The 23,077-nt window shown below is 33.7% G+C and overlaps 2 protein-coding genes across 3 annotated transcripts; both read right to left on the reverse strand.

The window, feature by feature from the left end:
• Window positions 1-2,031: 2,031 nt before the first annotated feature.
• On the reverse strand, window positions 2,032-7,928 carry LOC105798349 (zinc finger CCCH domain-containing protein 41). 2 transcript variants are annotated; one of them, XM_012628383.2, is made up of 5 exons: window positions 7,681-7,928; window positions 5,570-6,396; window positions 3,894-5,120; window positions 3,194-3,553; window positions 2,032-2,817 (listed from the first exon to the last, which is right to left on the reverse strand). In XM_012628383.2, the coding sequence occupies exons 2-5, from the start codon at window positions 6,341-6,343 to the stop codon at window positions 2,356-2,358; spliced, it is 2,823 nt and encodes a 940-aa protein (XP_012483837.1). In that variant the 5' UTR covers window positions 6,344-6,396; window positions 7,681-7,928; the 3' UTR covers window positions 2,032-2,355. The 2 variants fall into 2 exon arrangements, with proteins under 2 accessions (XP_012483837.1, XP_012483836.1); XM_012628382.2 differs by having other exon boundaries at window positions 5,570-6,450.
• A 4,895-nt stretch (window positions 7,929-12,823) lies between these two features.
• LOC105798350 (probable galactinol--sucrose galactosyltransferase 5) lies at window positions 12,824-15,872 on the reverse strand. The gene is made up of 4 exons (XM_012628385.2): window positions 14,379-15,872; window positions 14,117-14,294; window positions 13,647-14,014; window positions 12,824-13,559 (listed from the first exon to the last, which is right to left on the reverse strand). The coding sequence occupies exons 1-4, from the start codon at window positions 15,639-15,641 to the stop codon at window positions 12,996-12,998; spliced, it is 2,373 nt and encodes a 790-aa protein (XP_012483839.1). The 5' UTR covers window positions 15,642-15,872; the 3' UTR covers window positions 12,824-12,995.
• Between the last annotated feature and the right edge of the window lie 7,205 nt (window positions 15,873-23,077).

Below are 23,077 nucleotides of genomic sequence, written 5' to 3' on the forward strand. Positions count from 1 at the left end.
ATAAAATATAGTTATTCTAAATATATATATATAAATTTATAAAATATATTATAAAATTATTTCATGTCCAAAATGAATCTAAACAATAATTTGTTCGTATTCATTTCGAATGTGTCTTCTTTTATTAAGTTTATATATCATTTATTTTTATATAAAAAATTGGTTGCACAAATATTGAAATATATAAAATCAAATACTTAAAAATAATGACATAATAATATATAAATAATCACAAGTGAAAAATTATAAAATTGCTAAAAAGCACATCTAAAATGAATTTAAACAAAATAATGTTCAGAATCATCTAAATTTAGAACTTTACTTGTCCGTGTTCTTTTGAACCAGAAATAACTTTTATAATTCCTTTTATAAATGTATAAATTTATAACTTTTATATTTTAATTCCAAACTAATAATAATTTGAATTTATAAAAAATTAAAATATATAAAAGTAGTAAAAAAAACACATCCGGAATGATCTTTACAAATTGTCATCCAAGTCATCTAAATCTGGACAATCAATTGTCCAGGTGCACTTCTAACGTGAAATAATTTTATAATTTTTATGTGGTTATAGTTTTTTTATATTTTAATTTCAAACTAATAATAATATAAAACCTGATATTACATGAAAATAAAAAAGTATATATAAAATTACTAAAAAGGCCTGTGTAGAATGGTTTTGGACAATTTGTTATCTAAGTTCAATTGAATCTAAATAACCATTTATCATGTGTCATGATATGATTCTAGTCTATGTCGTATTATTGAGCGATAGTGTCACAACATCACTTTCTTATGGAGTTACTACAGAGATATCAGAGTGTAACAAAAATCCAAGTTCAAGTATTAATTAGGTCCAAAAAATTTTAAGTACCATCTGTTTTTTTTAAAAATTAAGTACCACATATCTAAAGGTTTATAGAATTTCTTAAGGATATATCAAAATTTTTAAGGCTTTACCAAAAATTCTAATGGTGTGTTTGGGTAAGGAATTTGTAAGAGATATTTGTATCTAAGATTTTAAAATTCTAAAATGAATTTACTTGCTTGACAAAACATATTGGAGAATTTTAAAATTTGTTAGTAAATTCAAGAGGAATTTCAAATTCCACCTAAATAGGTGGTTCGACTATTTATCCAAATAAAGTAATTACAAATATTAATATTTTGAATTAATGAATTCTAAAATACTAGCATTTTTAAAAACTCAAAAATTTTAAAATTCTTTACTCAAACACACTCTAAGTGTGTTTTTATTCCAAAAATTCTAAAAATTTCCTTAATGTCCCGGTTTTAATCAACGCAGCATTTTGGCATATTGGTATTTATCAAGATTTCTAAGCCAGGGTTTACCAAAATTTCTAAAGGATTTCCCTAGTCTAGAGTCTAGACTTGATCAACACAACATTTTGACCTACCAAAAAGTTCAAGGCAAATTTAGATAAATTCATAGATATTTTGGTATAACTTTAGTAAATCTTTAAACATATTAGTAAAATTTTAAAAATTTTGATATGTAAAAATGTTGAGTTGATGGACTGTAGACACAAATTTATTTTAGAAATTTTGATAAATTGTTAAATAATTTAGTAAATATTAGTAAATTTTCCTTTTCCCGTTAAATATTAGCAGGAGCCCATGAGAAGTCCCGGTGAGAAGGCTATTTGGATAACCTTTTCCACCACACTAGACTATCTCTTTCCAACTAGTGCTCGACCTCCCATTCATAATGCAATTCTCATATGAAATATAAATATAATTTATCTTTTAATTATAATTTAACAGAAACAGAAACAGAAACATAATTCATATTTTATTATTTAATTTAAATATTTTATTTACCATCTTTAATGTTCACTCTACTTAAACACATTTTTATCATTAATCTTAATCTCATCAGAACTACGCAGATCCAAAGTTTGACTTGAATTACTATTTGTCAATTAAAAATATTTATATAAAAATTATAATATTAATAAATTTCTAAAATAAAGAAAAGGGAAAAAAGAGTAGAAGTGCAAGCCAATGTAAAACTGAAATGGGAATGATTTTTCATTCAAAATTTAAGTTATATATAAAGGGCCTTTCGTCCTACATTTAACTAATCTAAAAAGACCATACAATTTGCCATCCCAAGTAACTGTTAAACCTTACCATGGCAAATTAATGATTTAGAAATTTCCATTTTTTACATATATCCCAACCATGAAACAAAGAAAAAACAGCAAAAATTAAATAAAAAAAAATTTGAAATTTCAGTTATTGAGAATAAAGGACTCATGAAAATTGGAGTTTCAAATTGGAAGAATTTATTTACCTCACTGTACAAATCCGTAAAACAAGCCCCCATCCTCAACTCATGTCGCCTTTTGGTGACTCTTTCATGCTAGATGTTGGGGATGGACTCTGCTCTGAAACTTCAGCCAATTCCATATGCTCAACGAAACTCTCTCTATCCGAATTCTCGGACTCCCCATTGCCTGAACCAACGACTTCTTGGGCAACGCTGTGTGCTGTTTTCTCTTCTTTTGTGACATCGGCTTCTAAAGGCTCCTTTGGTGCGGAAGATGAAGTTTCTTTGCTACTAGGGTTAGTGTTATATATCAACCATTTAAACTGCAAATTGTTGCCTTGCCAGCATTTACCATTTACATAAGCCCTTTCTGCCGATTGGCGTGTGCTGTATGTTATAAGAGCTGAGCATTTCTTCAATGCCTCAGATCCGATATCACCATTATCTTCATTTTCCACATCTTGTAGCTCCACAGAGAAAAGATCTCCATATTGTAAGAAGTGCTCCTTCAAAACATCAACCTGATTGACAATCAGATCAGCTACCTCTCATTGCCAACAACAAAAAGCATAAAAGCTCGGATACAGATACGAGTCTGACATAGGTATTATTGATAGGATTTATTCCTATACCCATGTTTGAATGTGTCCGACACGGATATTTCAAGAAAAATGAAAAACTGAAGCTAGATGGCTACAATATTCCCAAGGCATCAAAATATTAAGAGATTTCTTCAAACAGCACACAAAGATTATACTCATATTGTGTTGTGCAAGAACATAAAGCTCTCTATTCATTATCAAAGGCCAGTTGTTTGTGAAATGTGCTTCTTTCCTCATAAACGATGAATTAAATACAATTTTTCTCAGATGAGGAAAAGGAGAGAGGAAGACTTACATCTGCAAAACCAGAAGGCAATGGCGGAATAACTCTAAAAGCAGTAGGTCGGTTGTCCAATCTGTATTTATTCATCAGGAATGGATGCCTCATGGGTGCAGACTGACGAGGCTTACAGTACTGCTGCTTTGAGCCCATAGATTCCTGCAATGCCATGGTGGTACTTGATTTTGGACTTCGAGAAACAACATTTTCCATTGATTTGTTTTTATCTGTCATCTCTTTAGTGCATGTTTTTGCTGCAGAAGCACTGGGTTCAGAGGAACTAGGAATCAAAACTTTTGCAGGATCAGCTGCACTTCCAACCTTGTGCCTCTTAGCCGCTGGCTCAGACAGTGGATCATCCTTGACAATACTTGACTGCAAAAGGTTGAAATAGAATCAAATGTTAAACCTGCCTAAAATATGGGGATAATAACCACGTTCACACTTTAAAACCCTCATTTTCTGTTTCATCATTCTCTCAACTCATCGGCACGTGCATGTAATCAAAATATTGGAAAACAAAAGGCATGCATGTTTGAAAATGTGCAATAGGCAAAGAGCCAACAATGAGGTTTTCACATCACATTCTATATCATTCAAAAATATCATGAAAACATGCAATTTCCGAACCTGATTGCTACAAATAACAGTCTTTTTGACATATAAAATTACACAAGAAGGGCATATTTAGGAGAGTAAAGAAAGTTCACAGTACTTGTTTCTCAAGTTTGTTCAACTGGCGCCGGAAGTCATTCCGCTTCTGCTCCAGCATTTCCTGCTTCTTGCGTAGTTCCTCTTTCATTCGCTCCAGAGTCTCTAACTTTTTCTGCAACAGAGGTGGAGCCTGGGGACCATTCGTACTAACAGATTTAGGGGATTTCAAAGAAGGTACATCAGTGTCTTCGACAACATTACTCTTCTGAGCAATACGTTGAAGATTATCCTTTTCTTTATTAGCAACAGGTTGAGGTGGAACTCCAGAAGCTGTTAGACCACTTGGAGTTACTGGCATGCCACTGCCACTGCCACTGCCACTGTTCACGCCATCATCAGTTATGCTATCCCTATTAGCCCACCAGAGCTTAATAAAGCGGTTACCCATTACGGCATCAGGTGCCTTAAGAGCAGCTTCTGCCTCTTCCCTCCTTGAAAATTGGATGAATGCCCGTTCACTATTTTGTGGAATATAAATGTCAATAACCTCTCCAAACTTACGAAAATGAGACAGAAGAGCCTCTCTTTTGTTACATTTCTGGGGAATCCCATTGACAAAAAGTGTACGGAGTGCCTTTTGAGTAGGTTTTCTGCGACTATGCAAATCAATCTGTGACTTCAATGACGAATCCATAACTTTGGAGCCATCGTCCTCACTGCTGATCCGCTTAACTTGACAGGAAGTGTCTTGTGAGCTAGGAAATGGTTCTTTTTCCTTCTTGGTTTCATTCTCAAGATGGTCTGAGGGTAAATGATCAATTTTATCTTTTGCTTCTATTCTACTTCTGGAGCTACCGATTCTACCCCAAACTGATAAATTCATGCCCTGTGACCTGCTGCTTCTAATTGGCAATTCATTATCAGCACTCTCACATAACATGCCATGATGAAGATCAGAGATATCATCATTTCGCAATGGTTCCGTTTCATTAATCTTGGGCGAACACTGTCCTGTGAGTGCTGCCGATACTTCTGGGCCGTTGTTATTCCACAAGGGTTGATCAGGATCATACAAATCACCACCTGCACTAGTAGTAGCAGTATATGCACAATTCAAAACTGTAGCATCCTCAGTCATTCCAGACTTGCTACTTTTGCTATGTATACCCTTGCCGTTCACCAATGTGATTGAAGGAGGAAGAACAGAAGGTAGCGGCCCAGGTCCAGCTGATGTTGCCAATATTTGTGCACTTGGAACTGAAACAGGAAGGTTAAACTGTGACAGACTCTGCAAATCAGAAAAGAAATTAGCGTTGACTCAAATACACAGACTGCTAAATACTTCAAGGTGAAAATAAATAATTAAGGCCGAGGAAGGAACTTTACTACCAAGGTAATTTAGATTTCAGAACAGTGTAAACATGACAATATTTTGCAGAATTAGAATATATAGATTAAACCGTAACAGCAAGGCTCAGGTTACGGCGCTGCCTCTGGTGGTAATGCAGCATTTAAAGCAAAGACATTGCCAACAAGCATTTAAAAGGTGTTAAAAAAAGGAATCATTTAACATAAAGGACATGCTTAACACATAGTCCCTGGCTGGTCCTTAGTGAAATTACATTTCCACATGACATTTTTTATAAAAAAAAGTTATATCAATTTTGTAAAGGTTCATGGAGGACTGCATAAGACACCACATCTCAAAATCAAAGTAGACATTAGCAAGATGCAAACCTGAACATCTTCAACAACAATACGATTGACACCATGCTCCATTGGACACATGTCTCCTCTTAGACAAAATCCCCGCTCCTCAAAGTCTCTACAGCGTTGGCGAGGAATGCCCATATTTAATGAAGAATTCATTGGTGGCCTAAGCACCCCTTGTAAACCAATAGAGTGGAGTGTATCAAGGCTGCCATTTGGTATTCCTGGCATAAGGCCAAAGGCACTCCATGATGGGGCTTGTGTGTTTGAAAGATTAGGCAATCCCCTTCCGGCAAAGAGACTTGGAGCAACAGATCCTGGCTGAACCAATTGATAAGCAATATCAACAGAGTTGAACCTTGAATCACGGTGATTCCAAGAAGAGTTATCCCTTCCTCTTCCCCGACCAGGACCAGAATCTCCACTGAATGTTTGGTTTGACCTAATTCTCTGGTTCAGATCCAAATGTCCTCGAGGAAGTGATGCTAATCCAGGGTATCTTCTGTCAAACTTAGATGTCAAGTCTTTTTCTAGAAGCAAACTGTTAGAATTTTTGCAGGTTTCACCTGCTTGAGATTCATTATGCCCATTTTCTAAAGGTTTACTGCGCTTTCTGTATGGCCTTGTAAATACAGGATCTGTAGAATCTCTCTCTAATGATTGAGAACATGTATCCCGCCTACGATGCTTATGGTTGCGATCATCATCTTCCTCATCACTGACTTCTTTCTCCTCCGGATCACTTATGCAATCAGCAGCAGAAGTACCACCGGGCTTAGGCGATGAGACTTTCAGCTCCATGGATTGTTTTGAAATAAATAATAAATCTGTGTATTTTTACAGCATGCAAAGCCCTAGACAACCAAAAGCAGCAGTCAAACACCTTGACAAGAAATTTGAAGTAAAACCTAAAAACAAGGGAAAGCATTAGAGTACATACTATGGTACTGGCAACAATAAACAGTATAGAAGAAAACACTCTACGCAAAAAGCAAATTAAGTTGCATATTTTAAGGACATTTACATCAACAGAATGCCAGTGGTAAAAGATAACATTCAAGACAAATAAAATGTAGTGATCCATAGCATCACAGACAACAGAACATTAAGTATAATACAACTCTTAGAACCATAGATATCCATAGCAAGAGATTATGTGGTAAAGCTAAAGAGACTATGTATGCAACCAAACATGCATTGCACCAAATGCAGGTTCAATATGAAGACAGTTAAGTACAGATATTATATCCATAAACAAAACTCCATCAACTTATTAATCTATTGCTTTGCTTGATATTGCATTTGTTCCTTAAGCAGACTAATCTACTTTTAGCACATAAAGTGCGCCTTTGTACCCTTGATATTTCTACAATATTTTGTACCCCAAGAGACCATTAAGTAATATTACGTTCAAAGCAAGAAAAACTATATCTCTGTAGCTTTATCCATAGGCTCAAATCCAACATTAGATGTCTCCAATTCTAATCCATCTACAAAATTTAGACACAAATCAAACAGATACACAGCTTTGTCACTACAATTAAAATCAGTACGTCTAAAACGAAGACCATATGCTCAATAAAACCTTCATTGAAAGGCCTAAAACCCATACTAACATAAATACCAAAGAACATACAGGCTAAACCAAATGCCTACGATAAAAACACTATAGGACGTTCATATGGTTTTCATGATCCTTAAAACTCATATCATAACTAAAGGTTACAGGAAATAATTGAATACCTCAAGGGAACTTTTTTCACTCCAAAATGCTTCAAACTTATCGAATTTACGCAAAATTTTTAGATAACTCGTTCTTTGTTCTTTGACCATGAATTCTGATTTCTCGTTATTAAACTACCGAAAACAAGTTCAATAACAAATTTTTTTTTTTCACTTAAACTACATTAAAGCTGAAAATGACGAAAACCTTATAACAATTTTAGTCGAAAACCAAGGAAAAAAATAGAGGAAAAAACCCTAATCCGAAAACTATTACAAATATATTAAAAATTGAGCTCGAATTAAAGAAATTCCGTGTAAATCCAATCAGCTTAACAAAATTCGCATAATTAAAGAAAACAAAATTAATCATCTACGTTTTGCAGGCAAAAAAAAAAAGATATAAAAGAACTTACAGAATATTCTAGAAGGATGAAAGGAACAATGCGTTCGGAGCTATCATTTAATTCTGGATTCAATCCGACCCGACTTGCAAATGAGAGAAGGTAAATTAGAATACGATGGAGGGTTATTTCGGGAAGAAAGAAAAAAAACTAAGCCGGAGAGAAATGAAGGCAGGGAAGGGCATGATCGTAATAAAGTTATAATCGAGGGGGTAATTTTAATTCGGAGGTTGTCCCGAGGAAGGGAGAGTATGAGGAAGAAGATGTGGGAGAAAACTTATTTGAGGACGAAGTTAAGAAAAGGGTATTTTCGTTTTATGCCCCTATAGTTTTATCTATATTTGCACTTAGCCCCACTTATTTTATTTTTCAATAGGGGTTAGCATTTGATCCAATCAAGTTGAATCAAGTGAAAAAAATTTAGTTAATTAGTCATATTTTATCATCCTAACTTAATTTGAATTTTTTTCTAATAAAGTGAAATGAAATTTAAATCGAGTCGAATCGAATCGAGTAAATTGTTTGAGTTAAATTAAAAATTATATATGTCAAATTAAAATCTTGTTATAGTATAGCTCATTTTATGTTAGAGCACATAACTTTGAAATTATATATATTTGAAAAAAGCTTCAAATCAAAAGAAGAAAAAAATATTTAGTATGATAAAACTTGAATCCCAAAATTATTATTTTAGAAATTTTTATCTTTCTTTGTATATTATTTTTAATTTTTTTAAAAATATAAATTTTGGATTTTTATAAATATTTTGAATTTTAAAATTATTTTGAAATGTTGAAATTTTTGTAATTTTTGTTGAGAGTAACCAATTTGCTCATTTGCAAAATTAATAGGGATTAAATGGGTATTTACATCAATCTATTATTTGAATTATTTAACTTGAAAAATTGAATAACTTAGATTCAGTTAACTCAAAATTTGATTTCTTTTTCAATTTTTTAAAATCAAATCAAGTTTGGCGTTTTTTAATAAATACATGTTTTGTATTTATTATTTAAAATTTTGATGTATTTAATAAGTTTATGTTGTATTTATATTTTTATGATGATTTAAACATACAAATGATCTTAAAATAAGATTAAGTATATATTTTGATCACTTAATAATCAAAATAATGATTCACAATATTCAATGATTACATTTTAATCATTGGTTACCCTTAACCAAATAATGATGGAGCACATTAACGGAACGATTAATAATTAATTTGTCTCTGGATTACAGCTAAAATATTTTGGTCTTTTTAGTTTAAAAAAATAAAAATAAAATCTAATAAAAATATGAAAAGTTATAATTTTTTTAATTATAATTCTGATCCTAAATGAAAGCATTTTGGTAAAGCGATATCACCTTGGGCATGATCGGTTTCAAGCAATTAACTAATACTTTGGAACATATCTTGTATATGACATTGCAAAGGCTGATAGACCGATAGTCATTGAAGCATCGTTGTTGTTGACGTTTAGGTACGAGAGCTATGAGGATTTTATTGAACTCTCTGAGTAAGAATCCCGAGTTGCTTGGATAGTAAGGGGACCTACAATCTCAGTACTGTTGGTAGAAAAATCTGGGTTTTCCATCAATTCCAAGGGCTTTAGGTGGGTGAATCTGGAATACAGCTTTCGTAATTTCGTCTTTTGCGAAGTGCTTGAAGTGTAGATGGAATGGAGGGTAGAGATAGAGACTGAAGGAAGTGCCAAAGTTTATCAGGTGAAGAGAGAAGTGGTTGGTCGTAGATGTTAGACAAGAATCTGAATGCCAAGCACCGTAATTCATTTTGGTCCTCAATCCATTGTCGATGTTCTTTGAATAGCCTCAGGATATGGTTGATGGATCGACGCTTTGTTGCCATTGCATTGCATGGAAGAACTTTGTATTGCGGTCTCCAGATAGGATCCAGTCAGTTCTCGCTTTCTGTGCCCAGTGAATGTGTTCTTATTCATCAAGCCGCAGAAGCTCTGATCTGATTTGTTTCTACCCCTGGATTGGTGCAATGTGTTGGGGTTGTCTTGTAATTGATGTAGTTCCATTTCCAGCTAAGCTCGTTTAGCACGTAGATTGCCAAAAACTGATTTGTTCAATCGTCATAGTTGAGATTGCGTAAGTTTTACTTTTTGCATTGCGAAGGCCGGAGAGCCATTGATTCGGGAGTTCCACGCTTGCTGAATAACGGTTCAACATTGGGGATGAGGGTTCCACATAAATTCGAATCTGTATGGCCGTCGACCAAACGACAACTTAAATTTAGAGAAGAATATCATTGGGCCGTGGTCAGAGATTGTGGTAAGCAAGTTTAACAAGGCTAAATTTTCTAGACGACGTATAGCTTCATGATTAGCGAAGCCCCGATCGTGTCATTCCGAAGCAGCTTCATTGCCATCACGGTTACTAGTCCACGTTAATTGTTTCCATTTATGTGAGATTTCAATTAAACCACCTCCATCAAGGTAATATTGGACAGTTGTGGCGCTGGGTATGTCCTGGTTCCGATAGGAAATCTTGTCAGCCAGGTATAGTACCTGATTGAAGTCTCCCAACAGTATCCATGCATCCAATACCTCAAGTACAATGGAAAATCGACTCCCTTACTTTTGCCCTCAATGATAATGATAGATGCCCGTAGATTAGTGATGGCCAGAAATTATTATTAGAGTCGACGATATCAGCAAAGATCTGATGCTTTCTTTTATTTCGATATGAAGGTTTACAGAAAGCCCCACATTATTGCTAAGCCCCCTCCTTTCCTAATACTATCTACATCATCACAATTGTCAAAACATAGTTTACTGGCAAAAGCCTTACATTTTTCAAAACTAGTCTGGGTTTCCAACAAAAAGCATAGATATAGATTCTGGTCAGCTTCATACATTCGGAGAATATCCGAGCCTGACTCATGTCGTGGATATTCCAGCAAAGTGCTTTCATTCATCCTTGGCAGGCTGTAGTGGGCCAGCCTGCCCGAGCCCTTGAGCGGAGGTGGATGGTGGTTGATCGTGGTTATTGTTGGTATAGAGCTCACAATATATAGTGTATGTCATTGTTGTTAGCTGGATGTTCTACTGGAAATTGGACAAAGAGGGTACATCAGGATGAGGGATTGAAAGGGCATCATGCATGCTTAGTGTTACGGTTGTGACCTAAATTCTTATTAAAATAAAATACAAGTGACAAGATAGAAGATCCACGAGAGTAAAGGCCACCCATTGTGGATTCCCAATAAACAAGATATTAGACTGCAGTCACAATCGGAGGTGCAGGGGTCGAGGCCTCCGCGATACGATACAGAATGTATAAGAAAAATCCGTATAGAAGTTTACTTTTTTTTGTTTGATATCAATTTAAATAAGGTGTTTTAACCTTTATTCTTCTCTACCCGTAATTTTTTTTCCCGAAAGGGTTTTCATGTAAAGATATATGTGTTCTATTTTTTTTTCTCTTTTCTGACATTCTATTTTGACACTTTAGTTTGGGATGCGAGCATGAATCGCTGCACGGGTGGCTCGCTCATCAATATCTTATTGTGTTACACGTTTCCTCTTTCAGTTAGAAGAACATGAATCAAAATTGGATTGGGATACAATCTGCTTGCCTTTTCCTTTCGTGTCATCTACCTGTTGTAGTGCACAGTTGTGCGCGATGGTTAGTTCGTGAATTCTAAACGCCTGATCACGATGTGGCTTTGCCTGAACCTGTTCATCAATAGGCTGTACCATCTCTATGGCCTGATTTCATACAACAAAAATTCTGGGATGCATACGAAGAAAAACGATCAATTGTACCATTTCCTCAAACGGCTCAGGCTTAGAGCTAAAATGTTGGGTACACGTTTCAAATCTTTCTTCAAACGGCTTCTCGCAGTAATTGAAATGATTTTGTGATATGGGGGTTGCGCGCGGACCAAGATCGAGTTGCCAAGTCACGGGAAACTCCTACGAAAAACCCTAAACAATCAGATCTGAAACCAAGCAGAAAATTAAAAGATTAGAATTTTGAATTTCGGATCGAAATAAAATCCCCAAATCAAGAAAGAATCAAATTGAGAATAGAAATAAGTGTTAATAAGGGTTCTTGAAACCCTAAAAGAGATTGCGATTACGCCCAATTGAACACCAGATAGTTTTCCCCAAATTTGGCAATCTAATTTCTCCCAAAAGAGTATGGATGAATCGGCAAGAACCCTAGAAATTGGGGATTTTTGGGCTAATTCCTTAAGATAGAAAAAGGCTGAAAACACAATAAGAACAGAAAATAAATTAGATAAAGATTCGGCACAAGCAGAAATAAAGAAAGAATTGACAGTAAGAAATTAAAAGATAAGTCCTAAGAAGCCTTGAAATCCCGAAAGATCTCACAACTCCCTTCAAACGACTCTAATCTCCCCTCCAAAGAATATCAATGGCAAGAAGAAGGTTGAAGATGGCTCCCACAATCAAAAGATTGTTAAAACAACTTCTAAAGAAAGCTCAAGAGAGAATTCTTGGAGAAAACCTCAAAGAAAATTCTGCACTCAACAAATCTGAAATTTAATATATATTTGGGAAGTTGTTTACAAGGTGGCTAGCCATGCCTTTAAATAGGCCTTATAACTAGTCCTAATCTAATTAGAAAACTAAAATAAAAAAACTCCTAATTATTTTAATATGGAAATTCAGCCAAGGGTCTTTATTTGGGACTCTGGGACTGAATATTTACATAAAAATTAAACTAAGTAAAAATAAATAAATAAATAAATAAAAATAAAACTTTACAACTTGGGCCACTTTGACAATTTGGCCTGATTTTCAACTAAGTATGGGTGGATTTCTTGATTGGGTTTGGAATCTTCTTATTGGGCCTTGCCTTCAAGAATTTGGGTTGGGCCTCTGTGACTCGTATCATTCAATGATACCCAGGCTTAGAGCTAAAATGTTGGGTACACGTTTCAAATCTTTCTTCAAACGGCTTCTCGCAGTAATTGAAATGATTTTGTTTCTTTGGGACCTTTATTCTAGAACCCAGAACTGAAGAGCAAGTTGATCAATCTTTGCTGTAGCTATGTATGATTATGAAAGAAATATCTCTGGACTATTATGGTTCAAGTAAATTAGCTTTGGGTTCTTAATCACTGTGCTTTCTCATCGCAAAATGTCTGAAGCAGTTTGGTTTGAATCTTGTATTCTGATTTGCATGACTATGATTTTATCATTCCTTAAATATATAATCGACTCTAACTCCAACTCTTGAATCATGAAAACTTACATTTCAACAATTATATTCTTATAACTTAAAACTCAAAATTTCCTACCGTAATCCATGAACAATGAAGCTACTTAAAACAGATATTCTATGGTAGATAAACCTGAAGGACCAACCCAAGGAACTTGAACACTGACCATTTGTTCTTCATACAAAAACCCAACATCATTTCCATTAATATTGCAAGCTTTTGGTTCCTCTGAGGCAAACACTCTCATTTCACCACTTCCTTTCACTTCCATCTTCGCTGACCTCTTTAATTCATCATAAGTTAATGTAAGTATTGCACCACCAGCATTCAGCATGTTCACTAGCCCAATAGGAGCAAAATGGACTGATTTTCCAGCCACGACAGTCACTGGTGAGACGATCACGAGCTCGAAATCAAATGGTTGCAATGAGATTTCAATGTTTTCATCTGGTTTTTTGAGGACCAGTTTCTTGGATTGAGACAAGTAGAGTGCAAAAACTTGAACATGTTCAATACAGAATGGGTTTTTGCCATTGTTCCATTCAATGTCTTTGGGGTTGGTTTTAGCTGTCACCATGTGAGAAAACTGAGATGCACATTGGTTTCTTCTGGTTTCAGGACACCATCCACCACCTTGGCAATTGAATGCCCCAATCACACCATTAAACTGTTTAAATCCGTAGTCGAAAATGTTAGATATTTCGAGAATAATTGGAAAAAGCATTTATAAAATGAACCTTGTACAATGACTAACCTTGTTTAAGTTCCAGATTTTGAGCATGGTCTTGCCATCATGGAGAGGATCTTCAAAGAGGCAATCCTTCGTTGGAAGTGCATAGTATTCGCATCGGAGGATCGAACCGTCGGGCAATACAAGTCGTTTGAGCAAAGGGAAGTTGTGGTTTCCAACGGTATCACTGATGTAAATCGGACCACCAGAGATTGCCCGAGAAGCGGCATGGAACTCGGCACAAGGATGAGTTGATTGGAACATGTCCCAATCAGGGTGGATAAAGTTTCCCATCCACAAACTGTTGTAGGCACAATGAACCATGTGACAGCCTTGGAGCCAAAATGTGCCATTAGGGTCACCAGATGGATCAGTACACCAAAAATCATCACCTGTTAGACAGGACCAAAACCATAATTGAAAATATATTTCACATCATCATCATCATCATATATATATATATATATATACTTTTAATAGATAAAATAGCATACCAACACGGCCAAGGCAAATGGCTTCTGTTCCAAGAAACATGAAATCATTGCAGTGCTCCATGCTAGCAATAACACCATTGCCATTGAAATGCTTCCTTATTGAATCTGTTAGTGCTCTGTAATAAGCTTTGGCAAGATCAACTCTTCCACCATAGTTTTCACACAACATTTCCAGCAACTGTTACCAAAAAGAACCCAATGAGCATTCATGTTTATATCCTAAAACTCGAAAAGAAAGAAAGCATAGGGATTAATAGCTTACATGGATAACATCCACCTTGACTCCATCAATACCAACATTTTTCAAGTGCGAATGAATTCCTTCATAAAGTTGATCAGCCTTTTCCGGTGGTACCAATCCGATGCCGGTGTTAACAATCTTATCAACAGCGAGATCTTCCATCGTGTTCTTCAATCCAGGCGACAGTTCTGGCTTGATAACCTCGGATTCCGGTAATCCGGGTGCATTAGGCCTTAAACCACCCCAGTATCCACATAAAGCATGCCATACATAAACAAACTCCACAGTGTTGAATTCATCCTTAAGATCTTTAATGAAGGCACCCATGCCCTTATTAGGTTCACCAGTGGCTAAAGTTTTAGGACTTTCATAGTTTCTAAACTTGTAATTCTCTTGAAACTTCAATAATCTGCATGGCATTTGCTCACCGGCAACAGTACAATTCATGCCTTCTTTAGTGATGGGATCCTCATCACGGCTGATGGATTGCCATCCATCATCGATCAACACCATCCCCGGTGGGCACCCTCCGTCGGCTAGGCCTTTGACACCTTCCCAAACACCTTGAGGGTGCACAGTAAGGTAAAATGCATCCCAAGTGCACCATCCAAATTTGTCATAGATTCCTGGTGGGGTCTTTTCATCTAACAGCTTGAAGGTTCCAAGGTGAACCCTCATCACTTCCATGGCTTCCTTGACCAAGTTGAATGGATCTTCACCTACATGAATATAAAGAACGCTCTGGAATCTGGCCGAGGTGACCTTCGTCGACCCGCTTTCGACACAAATATCGATGTTGTCGTTGGTTCCAGGCTGAAGGGATGCCCTGAAAGGGCCTTCGAGGAGGGGAAGGAGAAGAATATAAGGCCTCCCAGAAGCTGATTTCTCAAGAATAACCATTTGAGTTTCGTTTTCAAGGTCTTTTCCGTTGGAACCAACCCAATGAGTCGTCCACCAAACTTTGAACCTGAAAATGCTCATGAACTTGATGTTATTGAGCTTTCCAATGGGGACAACATGGCGGCTGTTGGATTTAACAGCTTCAAATCCGACAAAGGATCCAACACTACTTGGTATTTTTTTGTCAGTGGATGAACCATAAGGGGAAGGAGTTACTATGATGTTTTGAGGGACATCTGAGAGAAAAACATGACCATTGGCAAAGAAGTTTGAGCCTTCAAGGGAAAGTAGAGACTGGTTATGGCCATCACCAAGGCCTGAAACACTAACTTTGCTTAAGCTTGGAGCCATTGATAATGAACGAAAAGGGTGCTGTTTTTGCATAGTAAGAGAGAAAACAAAGGTTGATTATATATAGAGCAATAACAGGATTTTTGGAACGGAAATCTAATCAATGAAAATCAGTTTGATTTGATTCTGTCTTTTTAATGAGAGCTTCAAACTTGGTTGCTTAAAATAAATGGGAAGGCCCCTAATTTATAGGCCAAGGCCTCCCATGACAGGAATAGAAACTTTGAGAGGATTGATGATGTGATGATTTTCTTTGAGGGAAAGAAAATAATATAATTGCAAAGTTGAATGTGTATGTATATTTATATATTTACTTGCTAACTTTAATTTCTTTTCTATATATATTTTATCCCAACTTAAGTTTTCTTTTCTTTTCTTCAATCTTCTTTTATCTCCTTTTTCTACAAATTCATTCATGAATGAAGATATTGTCAAAAAAAATTTTATTCCACCCATATAAAATACGAATTACTTATAATTTTTAACTTTTTCACTTCAACATAAATAGAGAAGGGATTGTATGAACGATTCCACGTCATCCCTATCCATATCCTTTTTCCAATAGGAGAATAACAAATTAGATTTTTCTTCCTGAACAAATTTAAATTCAACTAAAAATGCTAAAACTCAAGTAGAAAAATCTGATTTGTTATTCTCCTATTGAAAAGGGATATGGATAACGTGGAATTACAGTTTTATACAATCTTCTCATATAAATAAATGATAATACGAAAATTTAAAAACTATAATAATACACAAAGATTCTAAAATTATTGGTTGTTAAACATATATAAAGGAACACACTCAAACTATGTAGATGTTATTGGCTCTTTTATGGACATCTGCTTTTGCTTTTATTTATTTATTTTTAATGTTTTGTGTGGAAATCAAGATTTGATGTCGAATCAATTAAGTTATCGATTTGTTGATTTAACTGGTTTGATAAATTTAATGGGTCTGATTGTTTCAATTAAATATATAATTAAAAATTTATAAAAATAAGAACATTATTAAAAAAATTAATTCAACCGATTTTTTGTCTGATTTAACTAGTTCAATATTTTTATCCAAACCAATACTCCAACCGATTCTATATCTAACTAGTTATTTCGATCCTATTCAAAGTGGGAACGGATGGAAAAGGAGTGGAAGAGAAAGAGGGAAAGGGAAAGGGAAAGGAAAATGACTGGAAAAAAGAGAAAGGGAAATAAATGGAATAGAAGGAAAGAGAAGAAAATGAAATTGATTTTTTTTTTAAATTTCATTGGGGTATTAAAATTTTATTATTATGATATACTTTGAAATTTTCATATATTTACATCAAGTTAAACTTTAAAAAGAATTCATATAAAATTTATCCTTTTCATGTTTGTACTGTTTTTCATATTTTTAATTTTTTTATGTTTATGTGATATATTAATTTCTATTATTTAATATCATAATTTAATTTCTTTTAAAATGTTTCCTTTTGTGTTATATTTATATGGTGTCTTAATTCAAAACATGTTTATTATAATGGTTCAATTTTAAAATGTTGTGCATATTTTATTTTTAATTTTCAAATGATGCATTTAATTAAAGGAGTTTATTTGTAGATTACTCACAAGTAAATTTAGTATTATATAAATTCTTTTAATTTTTAATTTTATTATTTAATAGATGCATTTAAAATTATTGATGTTAATTTAAAATTTTATTTATTTATAAAATTATCATAAATTTAATTTTTATAATGAATAAAGGTGGAATTTTTAAAGAAATAATTTTAATAAAAGATATAAATGTGCTTATAATAATATATATTGTTTTATGATTGTGATTTATTGTAATTTCATTGGTTGGATGTCTGATTTACTCGAGAGATCAAATTCGGTCATTTAGTAAATACATTTCAAAATATGTTTGGTTTCATTAATCTTTAATTTATTATATAAATAAATACAAATTAAAAAATTAAATTGAAAAGAAATACCCTTTATTACATATTATATTACTAAATTAGCATTAAAATAACTTATTAATATATTACTAATTGCTATGTGATTATATAAAAAATAAAACAAATATGATAAAATTAACAAACAAGAAACAATTTTGATTAATCAGGTGATTGCAAAAGAATATCAAGATTGAAAATACTTAACTTTTTTAATAATAGTATTAGTATTTATTTTAAATTAAATTAAATTTTAGTTATTTGTAGGGGTTAAGTTATTAATTTATCTAAGGTTTAATAGTAAAAAAGTCCTTAATAAAAAATAAAAAATCAATTAAGCCCTTAAAAGTTCACCTCATTGAGCCCTCAATGATGAGAAAAACAATTAATTATGTCATTTCGTTAACGAAAACTGTTAGTTGACTTATTTGATCGTTAAGTGCGTTAACCATGTCATGCCAGCATTTTAAAAAAATTTAAAATCATAAAATTTATTTTAAAATTAATAAAAATATATACATATAATGAACCTGGTTTGAATCTAGACAAATTATTGTCCATATTCATTCAAGATGAGTACAAAAGTTTAACAATTATAAAAGTTATTAAAATTTACTAAAAATTATAAAAAATTTGTAAAAAAAATAAAAATAAAAATTATAAAATTTCAACTTTTCTGAAGTACTTAGGGTTGGTTCTAGGCCTTAGCTCCACGAGCTATCCCATAGGCAACCCATAACATTGGCCATCTTTGTATGAAGGCATAAACAGCGGGTACTGATCTCGTTTATGATCAAAATATTCAAGCGGTCTCCATGCTAGAAGTTGAGCATCAATGATAATCTTATGAGTTTCCTCCATTTTAGGCTTACTTTTAAGGTTTTCTTCAACTTTTTTCCATCTTCTTATTAGATTGTTTTTCGCCTCAATGTTGAAGAATAAATCATTTGCTGGAGGTCAAAGAACCATAAATTATATATATATGGATACTGATCCTGCTTATGATCATAATCTTCAGGCGATCTCCATGCTAGAGATTGAGCATCAATGATAATTCAAGAGTTTCCTCCATTTTAGGCTTAATTTCAAGGTTTTCTTTAACTTTTTCCATCGTCTTATTAGATTATTTTTGGCCTCAATGTTGAAGAATGAATCATTTGCTGGAGGTCAATTAAAAATTTAATTTTTAAATTATTATTTCCATACACTTCCATCCTATCCTCATATTCTCAAGACTTGTCTAGTATCTGAGCTAAGGAGGAGCAAGTAAATCTAAGTTTTGGAAATTTTCAATTTTTTTCCATTATTTTTCAATTCTGGTTTAATTGCCTTTATTAATATATTATTATTTTGTTGAATATTGATACACAATCCGGTTAGCCATGGGTTAGGCATGTTAAGGACAAAGTATCCATGTAAGCAATTTTAATAATCTAGAAATTCTAATAGTAGAACTCCTGTAGGAAATACAAAAACAAAGAGATGTTTCATTTCCTTAGAAGAACCAATTCTTTTACAAGCTTTACTTCCAACCAATCTCAAGAGTTTGACCAAACCTCAAATAATACTATTAATGAACAAGAAGAACATTATGCAAACGTTCCCTAAAGATTTGATAATTGGACTCTTCTGAGAATTCCAACAAACCAAATTTATAAGAAAACAACTTTTGAAACTTTAAATGTCTTTTGTAGTTATGTTATAAAAACAAAATAAAAAAGTTTATCTATCCAAAAAGAATATGAAACTATCCAACTATTAGATAGATTCGTAATTAATAAGCTTAAAGAGCAAAATTATAAATAGATCCATTTTGGATTACTTCAAGTCAGTGTCAAACCACTTAGTGTTGAAGCCACCAAAAATACCTCAATTTTAATCATCATAAGAAACCAAAGACACATTACGTTTAATGACTCTTTACTAAGAACAATAGAAACAAGCCTATATATTGGCATAATACATTTTAAGTGTTGCCTAAATTTTATGGGTTCATTAACTGATAAAAACATATTAAAATCATTAACCCTTCAAATACATACTCATAATTACTAAATGCACCTTGGATCTGAAGTACTAACTTTAGTCTATCGACTTCATCTCAAAGCTATGTATTCCATAGTCAACACCAAGGCTTTACTCCAAAGCCCAAAAGGAGAAACTCTTTTAATAGAAACAGACACCTCAAGATCTCATACCATAATTCCAAGAGCAATACAATGACATGAAATCAATCTCCCTACCAAATGAAAACTAGAATGTGATATAGACCATGTTACACTACCCCAATTAGAAACACTTCTTTAAGTGAAATTTCTCCACACCAAGTTAGCTCAATTGAATTAATATTCAATAGGCCACCCAAAACATGACATCCCAAAAACAATACAATAACATGAAATCAATCTCCTTACCAAATGAAAATTAGAAGGTGCTTAGACCCTGTTGCACTAACCCCAATTAGAAACACTTCTTTAAGTGAAATTTCTTCACACCAAGATGGCTTAGTTGAATTAACATTCAATAGGTCTCCCAGAATGCCCCCACGATATTCCTTTGAAATAGGAAGTACCGATACAACCTTTAGAAGGCTAAATTTAAAAGAAGAATCAAATCCTAAAACACATAGGACGAACTTTAGGACTGCTAGAGCCAATAATGCACTGGCATTTCTTTTTGGTTTTTGGCTTGAGCCAACAACGCGTTGGTATTTGACTTGGCTTAAAAGAATTTTTTACCAGTTTGATCCGAGGCAACGAACTTGCATAATCTTGAGTTTTTGTTGAAGAAATCATCCACATACTTGAATCATATTTTTCATCATTAAAATTTTCTCACCATTTCGTTTTGAAATGTCGAACTAACAATGGGATTTTCATATATGGATCATTTGGGTCTATATAATGTTTGAACAATACTGATCCAGTTTGAACCAATATGTTTTCATAATATTATTGGGGTTTTTGGGAATCTAATGGCTTAAAATGTCATCTTTTGGAAAAGTTCTTTGATAACAATATGAGGAGTTTTTTAATAAAATTATTCCTCCATCACAAAATTTTTTTCAAAATATTTGTTTAAAAAATATTGTGAGGATTTTTGTGTAGTAGTCCATGAAGATGCTACTTCTTTTGTAAAAAGAGGGTTCTTCTATTTTTCCTTTTCCTTTTTCTTTGAGTTTGGGGGGCATTTTTTGAAGGAATTCTCTGGTGAAGAAATCAGACAAAGAATTATTTTCTTCTTTGATATATTTAATTTCAAAATCAAATATACTTAAAATTGCTTTCCATCTTGTAAAAATTTATTTTGAAGCAATATTTGTAACATCTTTTTGTAAAACTTCTTTTGATATTTGCAATCGGCTCGTAAAAGAAATTTTGACTTAATAAATCACTTTGAAAATTTCTAATTGATAAAATTTCTTTTTTGATTGTACTATAATTTTAATTAGTTGGATTCCAGTCTCTAGATGTAAACTGGACTATTTGTTCATTTCCTCCATTGATTAGTTTCAAAATCCCACCATACCCTATCTTAGAAGTATCAGTTTTTACTATTTTGGGGACGACTAGATCAACTAAGTGTAAACAAAGAAGTTAGATGATTTGTTTTTTTTATATGGGTAACAATTGTAACACCTCTTACCCGTCTTCATCGTCGATTAGGGTTACAGGATGCTACCATACGTAATCGAACAGTATCATGCTATATAAATGTAAAATTCCTCAAAATGATCAGTATTCATCAAACTTATAATCAAAAACATATTATTCATATATTATCGGGTTTAAATCAAACTTACAAAAGCTTTAAAACAATTTAAAACGAAACAGAGACTCATTTGAAACATTTCAGTAAAAGAAAGCAAAAATACGAAATAGGGGTCACACAACCATGAGATGGGTTGAGGCCAAGTGGAGTTATGAGACATGGTTGTGTTGTCCGACTGTGTGCATGTAACACCCCTAACCCCTATCCGTTGTAGGAACAGGGTTACGGAGCATTACCAAAATTTATAGATCAAATTTAATTAATTCATATAATTTACTATTCATATCCGAAATAAAACATATTCAATTATATTGTCCCTCAAATAGAAACAAGTCGGGACTAAATCAGAAACTTAGAGAATTTTTCGCAAAATTTTAAAATTTTCTTTAGGTGCAGGGGACACATGCCCATGTAGCCAGGCCGTGTAGGCATTCGATGTGAGGCACATGGCCGTGTCCTTGCCCGTGTCCAATTTAGGGGGTATACTAACTTGACCACACGCCCAAGCCACATGCCAGTGTGCTAGGCCGTGTGACACACACAGCTGAGACACACACCCGTGTCTCTGCCCATGTGAGTAATTTGAAGCATTCTGTTTCTTAATTTTTAAGATGCAGGGGACACACGGCCAAACCACACGCCCATGTGCATGGCCGTGTGTCACACATGGCCGAGACACACATCCGTGTCTCTGCCCATGTGGATGAAAATAAGGCCATTTCCAAGCCATATTTCTCACCCATTTGGTCTTCCACCTACACTAACATTCTAACACATTCAAAAGCTAATCCAAGACATTTAAACTAACCAAAATCAAGTCATAAACATGTCATATATCCTTATCTCATACATCAATATGCCTATAACTTATCCATTACTCAACCATATCAAACACAACAAACATGAGAAGTCATATATATATACTTAACAAAAGTATGTCCAACTTAAGCCATTCCGATAGCTATTTATAACCAAAACACATATTTGCCATCAATGGCCCAATTGAACCTATACATGCCATTATACCAAAATTTAGTTCGTTACATATACCGAAATGAGCCAAATGATAGTGTAAGGATGCTCTGACCAACTTCTAACCACTTCGAGTTTTCGAATTACTATAAAATAGAAAAAAATACAGAGTAAGCATATTATGCTAAGTAAGTTCGTATAATGGGAAATTAACTTACCATTTATTTAAATTTAAAGTAAGCACGCAAAATTCATCCAATGAAATTTGGTAATTTGCCTAAACACATAAAACCTCAGAAACAATTTAGTCATGTATTTCATGTGAGCATCAAGAAATAAGGATGAGCTCATCATGTAACAATTTTCATATATATAAGCTTTCCACATCATATATCCATATAACATGTACATTTTCATAGTAATTCATCTCAAGTTTAGATTATTCCATGTCGGAACTTTACCCATTGAATTTATTAGAAATATCGATCTATACACAAGTAGTACACTTGAAGTGTACAAACTGTAATCCGTCAATTCATATTCGGGAGTGCTCATTAGAGCACATAATCGGGGAGCCTTCTCTCGAGCCATATAGCGGGAAGCTCATGTGAGCTATGTAACGGGAAGCTTATCCAGGATATGTAATGGGAAGCACTGAAGAGCCATTAACAGAAAACTCCAAATAGTCATATATCGGGAAGTTCAAGCGAGCCATATCGGGTAGCTCTGGAGAACCATTAACAGGAAGCTCACAAAGAGCCTTTAATCAGGAAGCTCACGAAGAGCCATA

This window comes from Gossypium raimondii, chromosome 9 (assembly GCF_025698545.1).
Source record: "Gossypium raimondii isolate GPD5lz chromosome 9, ASM2569854v1, whole genome shotgun sequence".
Taxonomy (NCBI): domain Eukaryota; kingdom Viridiplantae; phylum Streptophyta; class Magnoliopsida; order Malvales; family Malvaceae; genus Gossypium; species Gossypium raimondii.

Bases quoted from the DNA above. Each gene is read 5' to 3' on its own strand.
- LOC105798349 (XM_012628383.2), bottom strand. From the start codon at position 6,343: ATGGAGCTGAAAGTCTCATCGCCTAAGCCCGGTGGTACTTCTGCTGCT. The intron at 3,554-3,893 runs GTACTGTGAACT...AACCTTTTGCAG, and splicing joins TGAACAAACTTGAGAAACAA to TCAAGTATTGTCAAGGATGA. The intron at 2,818-3,193 runs GTAAGTCTTCCT...ATTGTCAATCAG, and splicing joins TGCCTTCTGGTTTTGCAGAT to GTTGATGTTTTGAAGGAGCA.
- LOC105798350 (XM_012628385.2), bottom strand. From the start codon at position 15,641: ATGCAAAAACAGCACCCTTTTCGTTCATTATCAATGGCTCCAAGCTTA. The intron at 14,295-14,378 runs GTAAGCTATTAA...TTTTGGTAACAG, and splicing joins TCAAGGTGGATGTTATCCAT to TTGCTGGAAATGTTGTGTGA. The intron at 13,560-13,646 runs GTTAGTCATTGT...GGATTTAAACAG, and splicing joins AAATCTGGAACTTAAACAAG to TTTAATGGTGTGATTGGGGC.